General features: G+C 38.7%; 1 protein-coding gene across 3 annotated transcripts in view; it reads left to right on the top strand.

The window, feature by feature from the left end:
* BNC2 (basonuclin zinc finger protein 2) overlaps nt 1-16,247 on the top strand; it is a 425,240-nt gene that overhangs the window by 267,238 nt on the left and 141,755 nt on the right. For all 3 annotated transcript variants that reach the window (XM_080819786.1, XM_080819785.1, XM_080819787.1), the window contains one exon: nt 4,974-5,076. In XM_080819786.1, the coding sequence (XP_080675912.1) occupies nt 4,974-5,076 (103 nt within the window). The remainder of the gene's footprint in view (nt 1-4,973; nt 5,077-16,247) is intronic.

Raw genomic sequence — 16,247 nt, 5'->3', positions numbered from 1 at the left:
CATAAATGGTTTCCATTTATTGAGCTTTTCCCATTACTAGGCACAGTGCTATGTGCTTTATAGTCATTATTTTAAGTCTTTTGACTCTCGTGGTATTATTGCTACTGTGAGAGATGAGGAAAGAGGCTCAGAGGATCATGTACTTCTTCAAGTGCCTTTTGAGTACCTGTTATTTGCCAGTATATATTGTAAGCTGAACAAATGTGTTGTCCTGCCCTCATGGAGCTTAAATTCTAGAGGGGAAGACAGACATTAATCAAATAATCACACAGATGTATTAATACATGTATATATAATAGATAATAGATAAAGATAAGTTATAGATAAATGTTCACAGGCATGGTATGTGCTATGACGGAAAGACCCCTTGTGAAACAGGAAACTAATGGGGAACTTGACCAGGAGATGAAGGCAGCTACCCTGGGGCATGGCAATAAATATTGGAGTTGAAATCTGGAAGATGAGCATGAGTTAACCATGTACAGCGGGGGTTGAGTGTTGGGCAGGTTGAGGGGCTCTGCCCCATGATTTTCTGACTGTAAATGGGATTACAGTTCAAATTCTCAGTCCGATGGAGAGTTTGTGTTCGATTCCTGTAACTTTATTAGTTCAGTGTCTTTAGGCAGGGTACTGAATTATCTCCACCTCATTTTCCTCATTTGTGAAATAAAGGTAATAATAGTACTAACCTCATGGTATTTTCTGACGATTAAGAGAGCTAATGTTTATAAAATATTTAACATAGTGAGTGGAAAATGGCAAATATCCAGTAAATCTAGCTATTATTAATGATAATGGGTAATAGGTTACTGTTATAAATTTTAAAATCCTGCCTTTGGAAGAAGAAAAGACGGGAATAAAAAGGGAGAGATGGTGCTTCTCCAGCCCATTTGAGGGCTTCCTTCTGTTCTTTTAGGGTCATTTCTCTACACCCACTGCCCACAAACTCTGTCAGGTCCCTAAGCTCAGGGACTCTGCCATCCGTTTCTTGCCACTTAACACAGTACTTGGCTCCAAAATGAGGGTTTTTGCATAGTGACAATATTTGAAGCTGTAGGAGGGGATAAAATTGCCAAATTAAAAAATGAGAGCCTGGCGTGGGAAACACCTGTATTTATTTACAGTGGAAAGAGAGTGAGACGTTGTTGCCAGAAAAACGAGGATAGTTGGTCTCTACAGCTCAGGAATAAAGGAGAGCATACCTTAAGCTGCATCGAGGTCTGGGAAGACCAGGAGACTAGAAAAAGGGACCAAAATTAATGAGAACATTCCTTTTGGAGAAAGTTTCAGAAACGTGTCGGGCAGAATCCAGATTGCAAAATTAAAATGTAGGTGGTGGTGCAGAAGTAAAAGCAGTGGGTGTTGAGTGCATGGATTTTTCTTTCAAGAAATCCATGGTAAAGGTAAGCAGAAGGAATAATTACTTTTAATAAGTTGCAGATTTTAAAAAATTCATTATCGTTATTGTTCTGGGGGATTTGGCAATGCTGATCATGTCAGAATTGAGGAAAGAATTACTGAGCACTCTTGACGAGGCACGGAGGGGCTGATAATGCCAGACAGCTAGACCTGCATGAGAATCCCTGCAAATATAGGGGGGGAACAGTCTGACTAAACTGTCTGCTCTTTTCCTGGTATCCCCTTTATGCCACTTCCTCCTCATCTTTGGGTTTCCTGTAATTGAGAGTGCCCAACAGTGAGTGGGAGGAACTTCTATGTTGGCTGAATGAAGGAAGAAGTGAATGTGCTTACAAAAAATGAAAGCTTATCCGTTTCTACTTTTCCCAGCTGTCTCCTTGTAAAGCATGTACACTTTTGAGGCTTAACTTCCTTTGATAATTTTATGATAATTTATTTTCTTTAAGTGTGGGTGAGTTGGCAAGTGATCACATTGGTTCTGTTTTGTTGTGAATAAATAGTATGTCAGAGTTTTATGCTGTTTCAAAAATGTTATTTAGAATAAAACTTACTTTGAAGCCACAATAGTCTCTTACTCAAAATATTTATTTAGACCATATTGTTTAAATATATATAATTCCCTTAAGGAACAATTGTAGTCTATAAAAATCTGAATTTAAAACAAACAGACCTTCTGGAATTCATGGAAATACAAAATGGATATTCCAATGTTTAAGTGTTTATATACAAAAGGAGTTGAGGTGTTCCAGTGTTTGTGTGTTTAGGTACAAGGAGAGTGGAATTCATAAAAAAGGATGATGATCTGAAAAGTTTAATTCCCAAATGTGCCAGAGGTACAAAGTTATTTAAGTAGAGAAAATATTTAAAACATAGGGTAGTTCAGAGTAAATGCATGAATGTGAGTCAACCAGTAAATAAATAATTATACATAAAAAAAATTAAGTAAATCTACGGTCTCTTAATTTTGTTCTGTTGTGGATATAGGTATAATTAAAATTGAGAAAAGTATGCTTTAAACACAATGTAAAATTAGCCTATTTTTGTAAAATAATTAAATGTTATCAGATTAGTAACTGAAAGTATGTATGTCTTTTGTGCTGGAGTTGACACATAGTCCTTGAGAAATCATCTCTTTTTATTGGGAATTTTAAAAATTTTGGTAAAGCGGAGGTTTTTTTTTTTTTTTTTTTTTTTTTTTTTTTAAAGATTTTTTATTTATTTATTTGTCAGAGAGAGAGAGGGAGAGAGAGCGAGCGAGCACAGGCAGAGGCAGAGGAAGAGAAGCAGGCTCCCCGCCAAGCAAGGAGCCCGATGTGGGACTCGATCCCAGGATGCTGGGATCATGACCTGAGCCGAAGGCAGCTGCTTAACCAACTGAGCCACCCAGGCGTCCCAAGCGGAGGTTTTTTTTTTTTGGAGTTATGAAAGCTTGTATTATTGCAGTTCAGATTACATGAATATTTTAATGTCAATGTGGTTGCCGTATCTGAATTTATAATTAGATAGTTTGTAAAGTACCTTGTTTTTAGTGGAAACACTGCTTTCTAAACTGTTTTGTTTGGGTTTGGGTTTTTGGACCATATTATAATCAAGTTGTGAGTTCATTAACTAATGAATCTGATATTTAAATACGCTCTTTCTAAGCTGTTATGTTCTGATATATTGCTCAGTCAGTAAACTGTTGAAGTGGAAATAAGAAATTTCAGGAGAAATATTTCCCCCCTACAACCTACAAATGCATATGTTATTCTTGCTTAGTCAGCATTTATTTCCTTCGGTATCCCTATTCTTATTACTAATTCTTCTAATCACCAATGGATACAGCAGAAAGTTTTACAATCTAGCTAATATGTAATTGGACTGTTGACACTGGAAGACAGACCCTGAAATGTCAGGCACATTATACAGTTGCATGTTTCCCTACTGGTAATGGAGCAGCAAATGAGAGAGGTAGAGGTGAACTAAGAAAGGAGTCTATAGTGAGGACTCATTGCAAACCGAACTGGGACCTAGAGATTTAATGTTCATTAGTGAAAAGAGAAATACTTCACACTTGCCTGATGCAAAGCATAGGGAACAGTAAAACCCCATCCAGTCTTAATTCTGTGTAAATGAAATGTGGCCCAACTGTGTTAACAATATCTAAAATACTGTCTGTTACAAGTGAGACAGTTTATGTAAAAATCCAAATGGTTCCAGGAATAGGAGCATCTGGAAGTTGTGTAAGTGAGCATAGCTTTCAGTTACAGAACTGCAGTTTCAGGTAGTTCCATGCCTATCCTCCAACAACCACCCCTGGTTCCCACCACCCCAAATCAGTAAGCATTGATTACATCTAAAACTGTAGAGAGATCTTTTCCTGGCAGTTCTGGTAGTTACAGTAGATTGTTAATCTGTGAATGATCAGAATAAATTCCTTCTTTCTTCAGAATCTCCATGCAAATTAGAACTAAATGTATGAGATAAATTTATTAACTGTAGTCTAGGAGCGTAGGTCAGCTTTAGCAAGTTTTAAGCATAGGTTTTTATCCATAAAAAGTTACACTTCATTTATGCTAATTTTCTATGGATTCGCTTTATAATGTAAACTAGTGAGATGATTTTTTAAAGTGCCTGTAAAGAAATGAAAGATTTCTGAGTGTGTTTTCCAGTTTTCTAAGATAGAGTTGGATTGTTACAGATACAAGATGTTTACAAAAATGGCATTTTCTATTCTAAACTTATTTTTTTATATCGCCGTTAAAGTAAAAGAAAAGGGGGCACCTGGGTGGCTCAGTTGGTTAAGACTCTGACTCTTGATTTCAATTCAGATCTTGATCTTAGGGTTGTGAGTTCAAGCCCCACTTTGGGCTCCATGCTGGGCATGGAGCCTACTTTAAAAAAAAAAATAAAGTAAAAGGAAGGTTGTTTTGTATTTTTTTAAAATAAGAATGAAAGTGAAATTAATCAAAAAGGAAAAAAAACAAGGAATTGGGGAGTAGATAAATAATACCAGAACTATGCTAGATTTTATTGGGCTGACAAGAGTGTCTTTCAAAGTGTATCTAATAGATTAAGAAAGCATTTAAGTGAAACTCAGCAGAAGAGTAATCTTCTAATAATAGTATTTGTATGTCATGTTTTACGTTCACCAACATTTCACCTGAGCATTATTTTATTAGAATGTATTTTTCTGCGTTATTGCTTACTGGATAAACTTAAATGGGAATATATAGTAGCAGCAATATTTTTTCTGTTTGGGATCCCTACCTTTACAAATCAAGCATCTTGTAGAATATGTAATTTTTTAATTCTTATTCTGCTTGGTCTATGTTTCTAATGTAAAGGTTAAATATGAATGACACAAAACATTCTGTTAGTGAATGAGCTTTGTTTTCTCACATTTTTTTTGGTAAGAGGTTTTGATGGTATCCGAATTTATTTTTAAAACTCTTCAAGCTGCTACCAACATAAAGCTTTTAAAAATAGAAGTGGATGTTATTTATTAAAATGTTGAAGAAACTCGGTACCTTTAAACTGATGCTGATCCTTTTTTCTCCTCCTTTCTTTTCCAGGCCATCCGTTGCACACTGGTAAACTGCACGTGTGAATGTTTTCAGCCGGGGAAGATTAACCTGAGGACTTGCGATCAGTGTAAACATGGCTGGGTGGCACATGGTGAGGAAAATCTGGACTTTCTTCCTGTTCTTGTTAGGTTCATGTGAATGTGTGTATTTTTTTCAGAGCAGTCGCTGCTTGGGAGGAGAGAGGGGTCAGCTGTGCTCCGAGTGTTCGTTAACATTCAGGCTGCAGCTCTCCAGCAGCATATTCTCGGCTCCAAGGAGCAAGGCTAGGCGAGCAGAGCAGCTCTTAGCAGAAGGGTGCGATGTTTATAGGACAGTTGGGCCGTGGGGTTCTGACTGAACACAGCAGCAGCCAGCAAGTACCAGGCCTGATGGAAACTCAAACATACCACAGTTGGCCTTTCAGGGCCCGGACCTCAGAGGGAAGCTGGCAAACCCTCTTTGCTTGAGGAGAATTCGTCGATGACTGCTCACCCTTGTCATACGCGTTTGAGGCTGCGTTTATTCTCCCAGATGTTAAATTTTGTATGGTCCAAGGTGGGTGAGAGAGTGAACGGGAACATTATTTGGCTGATATCTGAGAAAATAATCTGTAAATACCCCCTTTCAGTGTGCATCAGGATTGAAAGTGGCTGGTGTTGGAGTGGGAGCTCCGCGTAGGTGTGTGTTGGGGGCGAGGGTGACCCAGGGCTATGGCTGGAAGTGTTGGCGGCTTTTTGCAAGATGCACAGAGCCGTCCCGTCAGTGTGCCTTGACTGAGCAGTTAGTATCTTTTTCTGTGTGGCTTATGTTTGTTATGTTAGGCAGAAAGAGACTTAGAAAATAAGCAGACGTTTTCTTTACTTCCTAGAATGTAGAATTTTAAAAGATAGGTAATGTTTATGAAATAAATCTTGGCTTGAGATTTTTTTTGACAGCCTGGGGTATTGGCTCTTCAGTGGACATACTCTTCATTCCCAAGCTGTGCCAAATATCCAGTGGGTTGTATTTTTATAAATATCATGTTATTCTAGCAAGATCTGAGGTACAACGCTGGGCTGTGCCTTGAAATGCTTTTAATTTATCATGTACCTTGCTCATTCAGGTGTGTGTGTTGGCCTTGCGGGGACATTTCAGCCATGTTTCTGTGTGCAAGAGAGAAGAGGTGGAGAGGGTGGTAGGAGGGGAAGACTCTGGAAGGGGTGTGTCTGGCAGGCAGGGCCACAATTCTTCAGTGCCTCCAGGGATGGAACTCTTTCCTGTTTCATTAACAAGGGCAAAATCTGCAGCTCAGTTTGATTTTAAACAGCAGATGAGCTGCTGTTCCTTTTGCAGTCTGTGTGTGTTACCGCAATTTCTTCTGTCTTCCTATAGTCATTTCCTAGGACTGCCATAACAGAATACCACGACTGGGTGGCTTAAATCAGAAATTTATTTTCCCACAGTTCCAGAGGCTGGAAGTCCACAGTCAGGGTGGTTTCATTCTGATTTCCTGGCTTGCTGACGGCTGCCCTCTTGTTACGTCCTCAAATGGTCTTTCCTCTGTGGGCATGCACTCCTGGCATCTCTGTGCTTTCAGACTTCTTCTTATTCTAAGGACACTAATCAAACTGGATTAGGGCCCACTCTAGTGGTCTCATTTTAACTTAACCAGCCTCTTTAAAGGCTCCATCTCCAAATGTAGTCACCTTTTAAAGTACCAGAGGTTAAGGCTTCAAGGTATACATTGGGTCGGGGGTATAATCCAGCACGTAACACTTCCAAATATCCTTGTTTACCTGAATAAGTGTTGGCTTTACTAGGTGATACGTACCAGAGCTTCTGTGCCAAGCCCACTAGGAATCACAGAGGCAGTGATGGTTCACATCCTGGCTGTGCAACCTCAATAGCCCAGAGTTCAGTATCTCTGCAGCCTAGGTTTCTTATCTGTAATACAGGATGAATATTACCTACTTGGCAGAATTATTGTGAGAATTAAAGATAAAGTGTATGAAGCCTTTCAAATAAATAATTGTATGTTAAAAGTAAGCAACTGAACAATGGATAAGCAATAAAAGTGGGTCAGTCAATAAAACAAGGGACTTTTCATTCATTCACTCTCATGTTTTTCCAAAGCCATCTGTGTTACTGTCATCTGTGTACTGTGGTAGCCTTGTGAGTATGAAAGTTGACCGTGTCACCAGTTTGTATTACATGTCCAACTTCCATGTGCATATTACATTAGCAGTGTAATTGGTGGCGGGGGCCAGGGGGAGAGAAATATTTCTTTTTTCTCGAACAAAATAAATTATTCCTAGCCAATGGTTGTTTCTAAGACTTTCTGAGGAATGTGATTTTTCACCAAACTTGAATAAGGCATTTCTGTTACATCAGCCTGTGCTTTTTCTACCATGTCATTAGAAGTCCTGTGTCTTTGGGATATTAATTGTAGAGTTTCACAAATCTAACTTTTTTCACCGCTGTTATTACCTTGACCTCTCTCCTCCCCCTCATGTATATTGGTCAACAACTCCAAATATGTACACACAGATGTACAAACCCCATTCTTCCCCCATTTATTAGGACAAATATGACAGGGATTTGTTTCCAGCTTTTGAGTTGGCAGTGGGCTGAGAGCACCCACTCTTTTTGCCCTTGGCATTTCAACTAGTTTCTTCATTCTCTCCTCCTTCACAGAAAACCCTGAAATCATCTCTCTAGTTATTTCTACTCAGAGGTGAAGTACAGCAGTCTTCCTGGCTGCCTTACACATTATGGTATCCTGTGTGGGGGGCAAGGAGGAAATGACTTGTTTTTTTTAGTGTGTCTCTTAATGTAGATGGAACAGCAGTAAGACTACTGAGAATACATCTCATAGAATTGTTTCATCATATCACTAAACATACTTCATGTGTTATTATATTGTTATATATATATATATATATATATTTATATATATATAGTTGTTGTTGTTGTGAGGCACATTGGTGGCTCAGCGTCCAACTCTTGATTTTGACTCAGGTCATGAGACTGAGTCCTGCCTGGGGCTCTGCTCTGGGTGTGGAGCCTGCTTAGGATTCTCTCTCCTCCTCTCTTTGTTCCTCTCCCACTCCTGTGCACAAGTACAAACTCTCTCACTCTATCTCAAATAATAATAATAATAATAATAAATTGCTGCCAAAAAAATAACCAAATGTTAGAATAAAGTGTTCTTTATAAAAAGAAAAATGTTTAGAAATTTCATGGCTTCTTTTGAATGAATATGTTCCTATATCTCTTTTGATAGCAGCATATTTGGTTTCTTTGTAAGATGTTGAATTTCATGGGTCATTATATCCCACGCACACATGTGCGCGCACATACACACACACACACACACAATTCCATAGCCTTACAGATTGCTTCTCCAACCTGCTTGAATTGTTGACATTAGCTACTTTACAACAATCTTGAGAAATATGTTTTAAAAAATTAAAGAGAGTGAGTGATTAATTCATCATACTGTAACACTTAGATTTTGAAATTATGCACTGGACCATCTGCTTTTCACAAATTACTTCCTTGAAATCTTTAGCACCATTGAGTCTAGAGGGGGAGAAAACCCAAAACAGCTTCTACTACCAATAGGTATTTCCCACTGAATTAATAAAGGATTTCCTGTTCTTTCTCCCATGAATGAATTTTAGCTCTTTCACTTTGATTAATAGAAAGCAGGGCTTTATTGAATTTATTTCAAAATAAGCTTTTTTTGGTATAGGATTTCCATACCTACAGTATGTAATAACCCAGACTTTCTAATTTTATAAATTTCTGTTCAGAGTTCTTGGATAAAGGACTCTCTAGCATCCTGCCAGCTAATTCATTTAACAACTATATTTCTTTTTCTCCTCTGTTTGCATGATCTTTTCTGTTTTTCCTTCATCACCTAAAATATAGAGTGTGTCTTGAAAAAAATTAAAATTCCTACAAGTTTTAATTTTTCTTGGTTTAAAAGTGCCAAAATAAGATACCAGGATAAAAGCAACAGTGACTTCTTTCCTGATGACATAATGTTTATGTTCTTAGAAATTTAGTCTATTGCATCTTGACCCTTTCCCACCATACTAGAGTAGTAATTCAGTCATTCATGGAATTAAAGCTTCAGCCAAAGATTTTACATAGTCTTAGAAAATAGCAAGGGGGCACGTGGGTGGCTCATTCAGTTAAGCATCTGCCTTCAGCGCAGGTCGTGATCTCAGGGTCCTGGGATCAAGTCCCTCATGGGGTTCCAGGCTCAGCAGGAAGTCTTGCTTCTCTTTCTCCCTCTGCCCATCCCCACTGCTCGTGTGCTCTCTCTCTCTCTCTGCTCTGTTTCTCAAATAAATAAATAAAATTTAAAAAAAAAGAGAGAGAGAAGGGGCGCCTGGGTGGCTCAGTGGGTTAAGCCTCTGCCTTCGGCTCAGGTCATGATCTCAGGGTTCTGGGATGGAGTCCCGCATCGGGCTCTCTGCTCAGCAGGGAGCCTGCTTCCTCTCTTTCTCTGCCTGTCTCTCTGCCTACTTGTGATCTCTCTCTCTCTCTGTCAATAAATAAAATCTTTAAAAAAAAAAAAAAAAGAGAGAGAGAGAAGAAAATAGCATGTAACCAGTGAATACCCAGTAGTGGTGTGTGGGGAGGGCTGGGGTTGGGAGGTGGGTGGGTGGGAAGGGGGTGTGCTTCTTTTAATGAGAAGTGCCTTTGTGAAAAACTGGAGCATGGTGCAAAGGTTGAGAACTATGGTGCTAAATCATTTTTGTTATCTATTATGTGCAAATTGGTTGTAATGACCTTAGTCTAGATGAAGACTTTATTTCTAAACCATTAAGATAAATAAAGTAGTGAAGATTTTTAAAAAGTAAACTGTATTCTAAATGATTTTAGGAAATATTTAGTGATAATCCAAGACAACTGGAAATTTTTTCTTTCAGGATGGGGTATATTTGATTTGTGTATTTGAGAACAGAGGTGGGCAGATTTTAGAAAGGTGATATATATATATAGAATTTTTTCCTTTACTACATCAGTGATTTTTACTTCCAACAAAGCCTGTTTGTTAAAACTACCTTTAAGAAAAAAAAAATCTCCTGTTCCTTAGTATGTCTGGCAAGCATTTGGCAAGGAGATGAGGCTTAATGAATAAAGAATATATTACATAGCTTCATGAACCCCACAGCAGATTTCTCAGTACAAATTATTTTCTTTATAGAATACTTTGATTTAAACCAAAAGGATGCACCATTCCAACAAGCTGCATGAAAGCTAGCATTTTCATTTACTTCCACGCAATCTGAAGTAACACTAGTGGTACTTCCCTTGGCTCACGTCTGCCTGTGAGAATGCTTGTTGCACCAGAGACCTTTCCTTTATTATGTTCTATAAATGTGATTTCTCTTTACTACCTCCGTGCATTCAAGGAGAAGGTGGTCCTGCATTATTGCTTTAATTATTTGGTCATCAAGCCAGCTGCTTTCCTGCCGGAATCCAAACTCTTCCGATTTTTTTAATGTAAAATGAGCAGGCTTGGCCTGCATCATCTGGATCAGCAGTGAATAGATATTTATTAAACATACATCATATGTAAAGTACTGTGCCAGGTTTCTTTCAGTTCCTTAGTTCTGTGCCACAGGAAATGGTGAGCAGTATAAAGTTAATTTAGTGTCATATACCAACCAGTTTTACGGTTTAATGTACTGTAAGACTTAATATTCATATAATCCATTAATTTCAAGCCTTTCTTTTTTGTAATTCATTGGAAGTAATTTTTCTTTCTTTTTTTTTTTTTCTCAGCATCATTGAATTTGACTTCTCAGCTTTCTTACTCAATACATCTTATCAGAACAGGGATATTTATAGAGACCCTCACTCAAATAGAAAAATAAGACATCCCCTTAAATTTAAATTTCAGGTAAACAGTGAATAATATTTTTAGGATGGCCGTGTATCTGCAGATTCAGCTGTGTGAACCCGTATTTTTATATGCTAACACTGGCAAGCATATACCTAGAAGAAAATTATAGTGAGGCTTAATCTGCATAATTAAGTTCTTAAATCGGGGCCATTGGTTCCGAAAATTCTATAATCAAAAAAAATTCTATAATCAAAAACTTTTTTTGAATATGTCATAGGTCACGAGATCTCTGCATTCTGTTTAGAAATTCCTCAGTTTTGTTGGCAGCATGGTGTACTTTATAAGGATTTAAACAGAGTGGATCAAAAGTAGTAATTTTTCATTTTATCCCATGAAAAGTCACATGTCTTTATTATTTGTCCCAGTCCATGCTCTTCTTATTAATTGTCTAAACATCTTTGAAAGTAGTTTATTCCTAACTGGTAACTCTGTAATATTCTCCCTGACTTAAGTCCAAAAGCCAGTATAACTAATGTAGTAGTAACCTCTACTTCTCCTTCCTCCTTTCTTCCCTGGTTTCCCCCCTTCGCACCCCAATTAGAAGTCTTTTATCGTAAATAAAGTGTGACATTTCTGTGATATCATGCTCATTCAGAGTAACGCAGCAACGGTTCGTGTATGATGATTTGTAAATTTTTCAAAAGTAAGAGAAGAGGGTGATTAAAAGGAAAGGTAATCCTCCCAAATACTAACCTACAGGAAAGCTCTGACCTCCTTTTTTTACTGACCTGGAGATTGTCCCAGTAAGAGTGGATTTTGCTTTGGGAGAGACTTGTTGCAGGAGGGTATTTAGGATTTGGTGAAGAGTGTTAAGTGTACTAGCTTGACTCCTTAGCACAGGGAAGTAAATACCAGCTTTGCAAGTGAGAACTTGATCCTTTGAGAAGATGTAAGTGGTCATGCTGCCAGGGCTTTGCATGTGGGTAGGAACACCATAGTCCTCTTCCCCTGGCACACTGGTTTGGAAAAGGTAGGAACTAATGTAGTATCTGCTTAAAAGAATTTGTCCAGAAGTAGACTTAGTTCTTCGAGACTCTGATGCTGAAACCTGGCTTGCCTAGCCACAAAATTCATTTTTAGTTAGGGAAACCACTTTTATAGGTGTCTCCTTAGCTCTGATGAGGCAGCTGGGTCCTGTTCTCTCCACAGACAACGTCCTTGAACATCTCTCCAGTTATTTTTATCTTAAGAGCAAAAACAAGGCCATTTTCCTGCCTGGCATGGGAGCGTTCTTTGCTCGACCTGAGGGCACCGTGCCCTCTACTTTCCTTTACTCCCTGATCACAGCTGATAAGCTTTAAAGGGAGGACATCCTCACAAATGCAAAGGTTCGGTGCCTGATTAATGGCATTAGCTATATTCTTATAGTGTCCCTGAACTGCTTATTTTGATTTGTTTCTTAGCCTGCCCACCTTTAGGGATGCTGCTTTGAACTCCTTAAAATTTTTCTTTTTTAATCACAGCACAAACAGTGCCTCCCCTTCAAAGTCCTGGGCTCTCTGCCTATTAGCTCCCCACATTTTTTTCCTAGCTTCTTCTTACTCAGATGGAACACAAGATGAGTCTGGTAAATTCTGGCCTCTAAAGTGTACAGTGCCAGTCTGCTGCTAAGGAGTTTCTAGGGAGGATCTTGAGATTGAAGCATACAGAGCTGGAGCCCCAGGGTATGAGGAAGCTTCAGATACACAAATGGGAGGCACGACAGAAAAGTGGGTAAGAGTGCAGCTCTGTTTAAGCTCAGAAGCCGGCTCTAGGCTCTACCACCTACCATCAGTAGAACTTTGGCCAAGTTACATAATCTGTTTTCTCGTCTATGAGATGTGGATAATAATAGCACCTAGTTTGTAGGGTTCTTCCTAGGATTAAATAAGATAATCTACTTAATAGTGTTAGTTGTTGTTATCTCTAAACTGTTACCAAAGTAAAACTTCACCCTTCAGGGCGTGACAGACATGTTTTAGCAGAGTTTCGTGGTTAAAAGTTGGATTTACCAGGCAGTGGTCAAATCCCATCTCGATCCCTAGTTAATAAGCCTCGGTTCTTTTATCTGTAAATGCAAATAATAACAGGAATATACCTAAATATCACAGCAAGGTTTTGAGGAAGATTAAAGAGAAAAGTGGACTTAATACTGATGATAATATAGAGAACCTCATTTAAGGTACAGGGGGTACAAGCTTCTTTCCCCTTCCAGGGAAGGTTTTCTTCAGGGCCCAGTGGCAGAGTTTAGGTTACCAATTCTTTCCCCATTAAATCTAGTCCAGTTCCATACCTTCCATTTCCCCTAAAGTGTCATTTGAGCCCTTATTTGAACAGAAGTCAGAAACACTTTTTTCCCAGAAGTCACATTTTGAGAAGTGTAGACCAGTTAAAATGAATTGTAGGAATATTTATCTGTTGCAAGTCCAAAAACCAGAAGTAGATGAATTTCAGTCAGATTTCAGACTACTTTTGACCACTTTCACACCTATATTCTTGCATGTAAAGTGCTTTGATGGGCTAACCACTTTATCATTTTATTGTACTTTATTACATCATAAATTTTTATATCTTGCTAACGATCCTACAGGAAGCTTAATTGTTTATAGGAACATCTTAATTAACTGGAGTTCACCAGGTTAAGCAGAACACAAATTGAAGGAGTTATAAATGAAACACTCAGCTCTTCTCATTTTACTCAGGATGCACTATTGAGATAGACCAGGAGGTTCTGCTGGGTCATAAGGACCCCAGTATGTCACAGCAATATCAGGTTGATGCTCTCAACCATTCTTCCTTTTCCCGTTGTGTCATAAGTGGTGACTTCTTCTGAACAGGGGCCCTCCCCCTAACCTTTGTTGAAGAGTGAGAACATGAAAGGAGGTAACTATGGTAATTCAGAGAAATTCTGACTCATATTCTGGGAGGCATAAAATGTTGTTTATGCATCCCATTCCTTACCAGGTTTTGCCTTCTGGGAGGGTAGGTGTTTGTAATTTTTCAAAAGCTTCTTAAATTCATCTGTTAATAGTTAGTGAGCATAACGCCAAAGTGCTGTATAGATGGTATTTTTAAGGTGTTACTGTTTAAGGTGTTACTGCCACAACTAAGCAAAATCATAAGCAGTAGTAGACGGGGCCCCGTAGTAAGGTCTCTCCCTGGAGCGGTTCCTTGATGCACCAGGGAAATTGCCATTTTGGCCTCTTAGGCCTCCCAGCCTGCTCCGTATGGTAAGGCAGGTGATGCTACAAATGCAAGCCCAGACCCATCAAAATGAAAGGACAGTGTTTTTGGGCCTTATATTCAGCTGGCCAAGGAATGCAACGGCAACTCTAGACCTGGCTCTCCAATGAGGAAGACACTCGTACAGATTTGAGCACTTGAGATGTGGCTAGTCCAAATTGAGATCTGTTGTAAATATATACACTGGATTTTGGAAATGTAATCTTAAAAAAAAATGTTAAGTATCACATTAAGAATTACTGATATATTATCTGCATGTTGGTAATATTTTTGATGTATTGACTTAAATATAAAATGTACTCTTAAAAATTAGTTTCATTGTTTATTTTTTACCTTTTAAAAGAGACAACAAAAATTAAAGTATGTTAGTTGAATTGTATTTCTATTAAACATAGCGGTTCTAGGCCCTCAGTTATGAGATAGTGTTATTGGCAGACTGAAGCTTAGGTTAAAGTGGCTTTCAGGCAGAGTAGTTAGAATTGGTGTGAGAATCCTAAAAACCAAAACCCAGTCTCATGTCCTCCCTTCACTCATCACTGTCAGCTCTTCCCCAGTCCTTGGAGCTTTCATACTTGCTGCATTATTGATCATGTCCAGTCTTTCCTCTGCCCTTGTCCTCAGGGAAGAAGGATCCCCGTGCCCCCAGGAGCAATTAAGTGTCCCTTCTGAATGTGCTCAGTGCACTTCACTGAGACCAAAGGGTTGTTTCTGTGGCGTACTGATCCCTCCACTAGCTCGGGAGCTCAGGCAGGCCACCTCTTCATCTCTGCGTGCTGATACCCACTGCAGCGTCTCCTACGCGGGAGCACAGGAACAAAAGTTCGTGGAAACTCCTAAGTGTATCTAAGAGTCTCTGATTCCTAATTGCCGTTTCTTTTCCAGCAGCCTCTTCCATGCTAAGTGGTAAGCACAGCTGCAGACGCTTGCCTTTAGTCCCACTTCTGCATTTCTCTTGTCCAGCCTCTCTGTTCTCGCCTTTGCTGTTTTCTTCTGTCTTCAGACAACAAAACCAGTGAAAGGTAGGTAGGAGGTTTTAGCCCCCTGACTAGCCAGGAAGTAAATTTTAGGGAAGTTCAATTTGTTTGATCATTAACAGATGTTGGCATTTTAGTCTCATTCAGAAGGTATAGTTTTGAGTGAAATATCTTCCGCTTTTATTTAGTACTTCTTCAATATACCTTTGCGTGCAAAAATCTGATGGATAGAAATTCTCCCCTTCCGTCTTGGGCTGTTCATGTTTTCCACTATCAGTAAAAATTTAAAAACAAATCAACTTCTAACATAAAAGAAAACACCTGTTTGGCTTGGAGAAATTGGCCAGGGAGGTCTTTTCTCCGACAGGCCAGAAGCGACCATCACAGGGCCCCTTATTAAAAAAAAAAAAAAAAAATTAAAAAAAAAGTCATTTTTTTCTTTATTTCATGTGAGCATTGGCAGAAACTCTGACAAGCAGTTCTTCATATTTTATTATGTTCTTGTCTGCAGAATTTCTGTCAGGCAAAAACCTTGTCAGCGGAAAACCTGTCGTAGGATCAGAGGAGACAAAAACAGGTGTCACACAGGCAGTCAAAACTGAAGGAAAAAAAAGATTAGGCTAAAGAGAGAGAGGCAGACAATTACATTAATGCCATTGCTTTTATCTTATAGATGTGTGTTATTATCTCGGGGTGCTGAGTGCGCAATTGCCTCAAAGAAAAGTAGACAGGAGACAAGGGGAAACTTGATAGTTATTAACTGAAGAGGCAGTGTGTCAAAGCTGGATGGGGTTCAAAGTTTTGCAAAGGAAAAAAAACTGCAGGCAGCAAGCAACGGCTGTGTGGTTCTGCTTTCGGCTACATAAACCTAGTAGCAATCTAACACTTTCTACTTGGAAACAGATCATAGAGAGAAAAATTAATGAAAGATTTCATTTGGAGGTTTTTGGGGTAACATTTATCCTATATACATGTGACTGAATCATAATCTTTTCTCTCTTATAAAATCTTGCCACAATGTGAGGCATGGTGAGGCATGGTGAGGCATGAAGACAGGCATTTGTCAGTTCAGCTGTGTTGTTTGGATATGTTTAAAACACCTATTATCAACACACTTTTAATTAAAAAAAGCTATTAAGAAGCCCTTTTACTAAGTGTGAACATCTGTACGTGCAAGCTGTAAAT

Source organism: Martes martes (assembly GCF_963455335.1).
Source record: "Martes martes genome assembly, chromosome: 12".
Taxonomy (NCBI): domain Eukaryota; kingdom Metazoa; phylum Chordata; class Mammalia; order Carnivora; family Mustelidae; genus Martes; species Martes martes.
The sequence above is the reverse complement of the archived record's forward strand: the minus strand, read 5'-3'. Positions and strand labels throughout refer to the sequence as shown.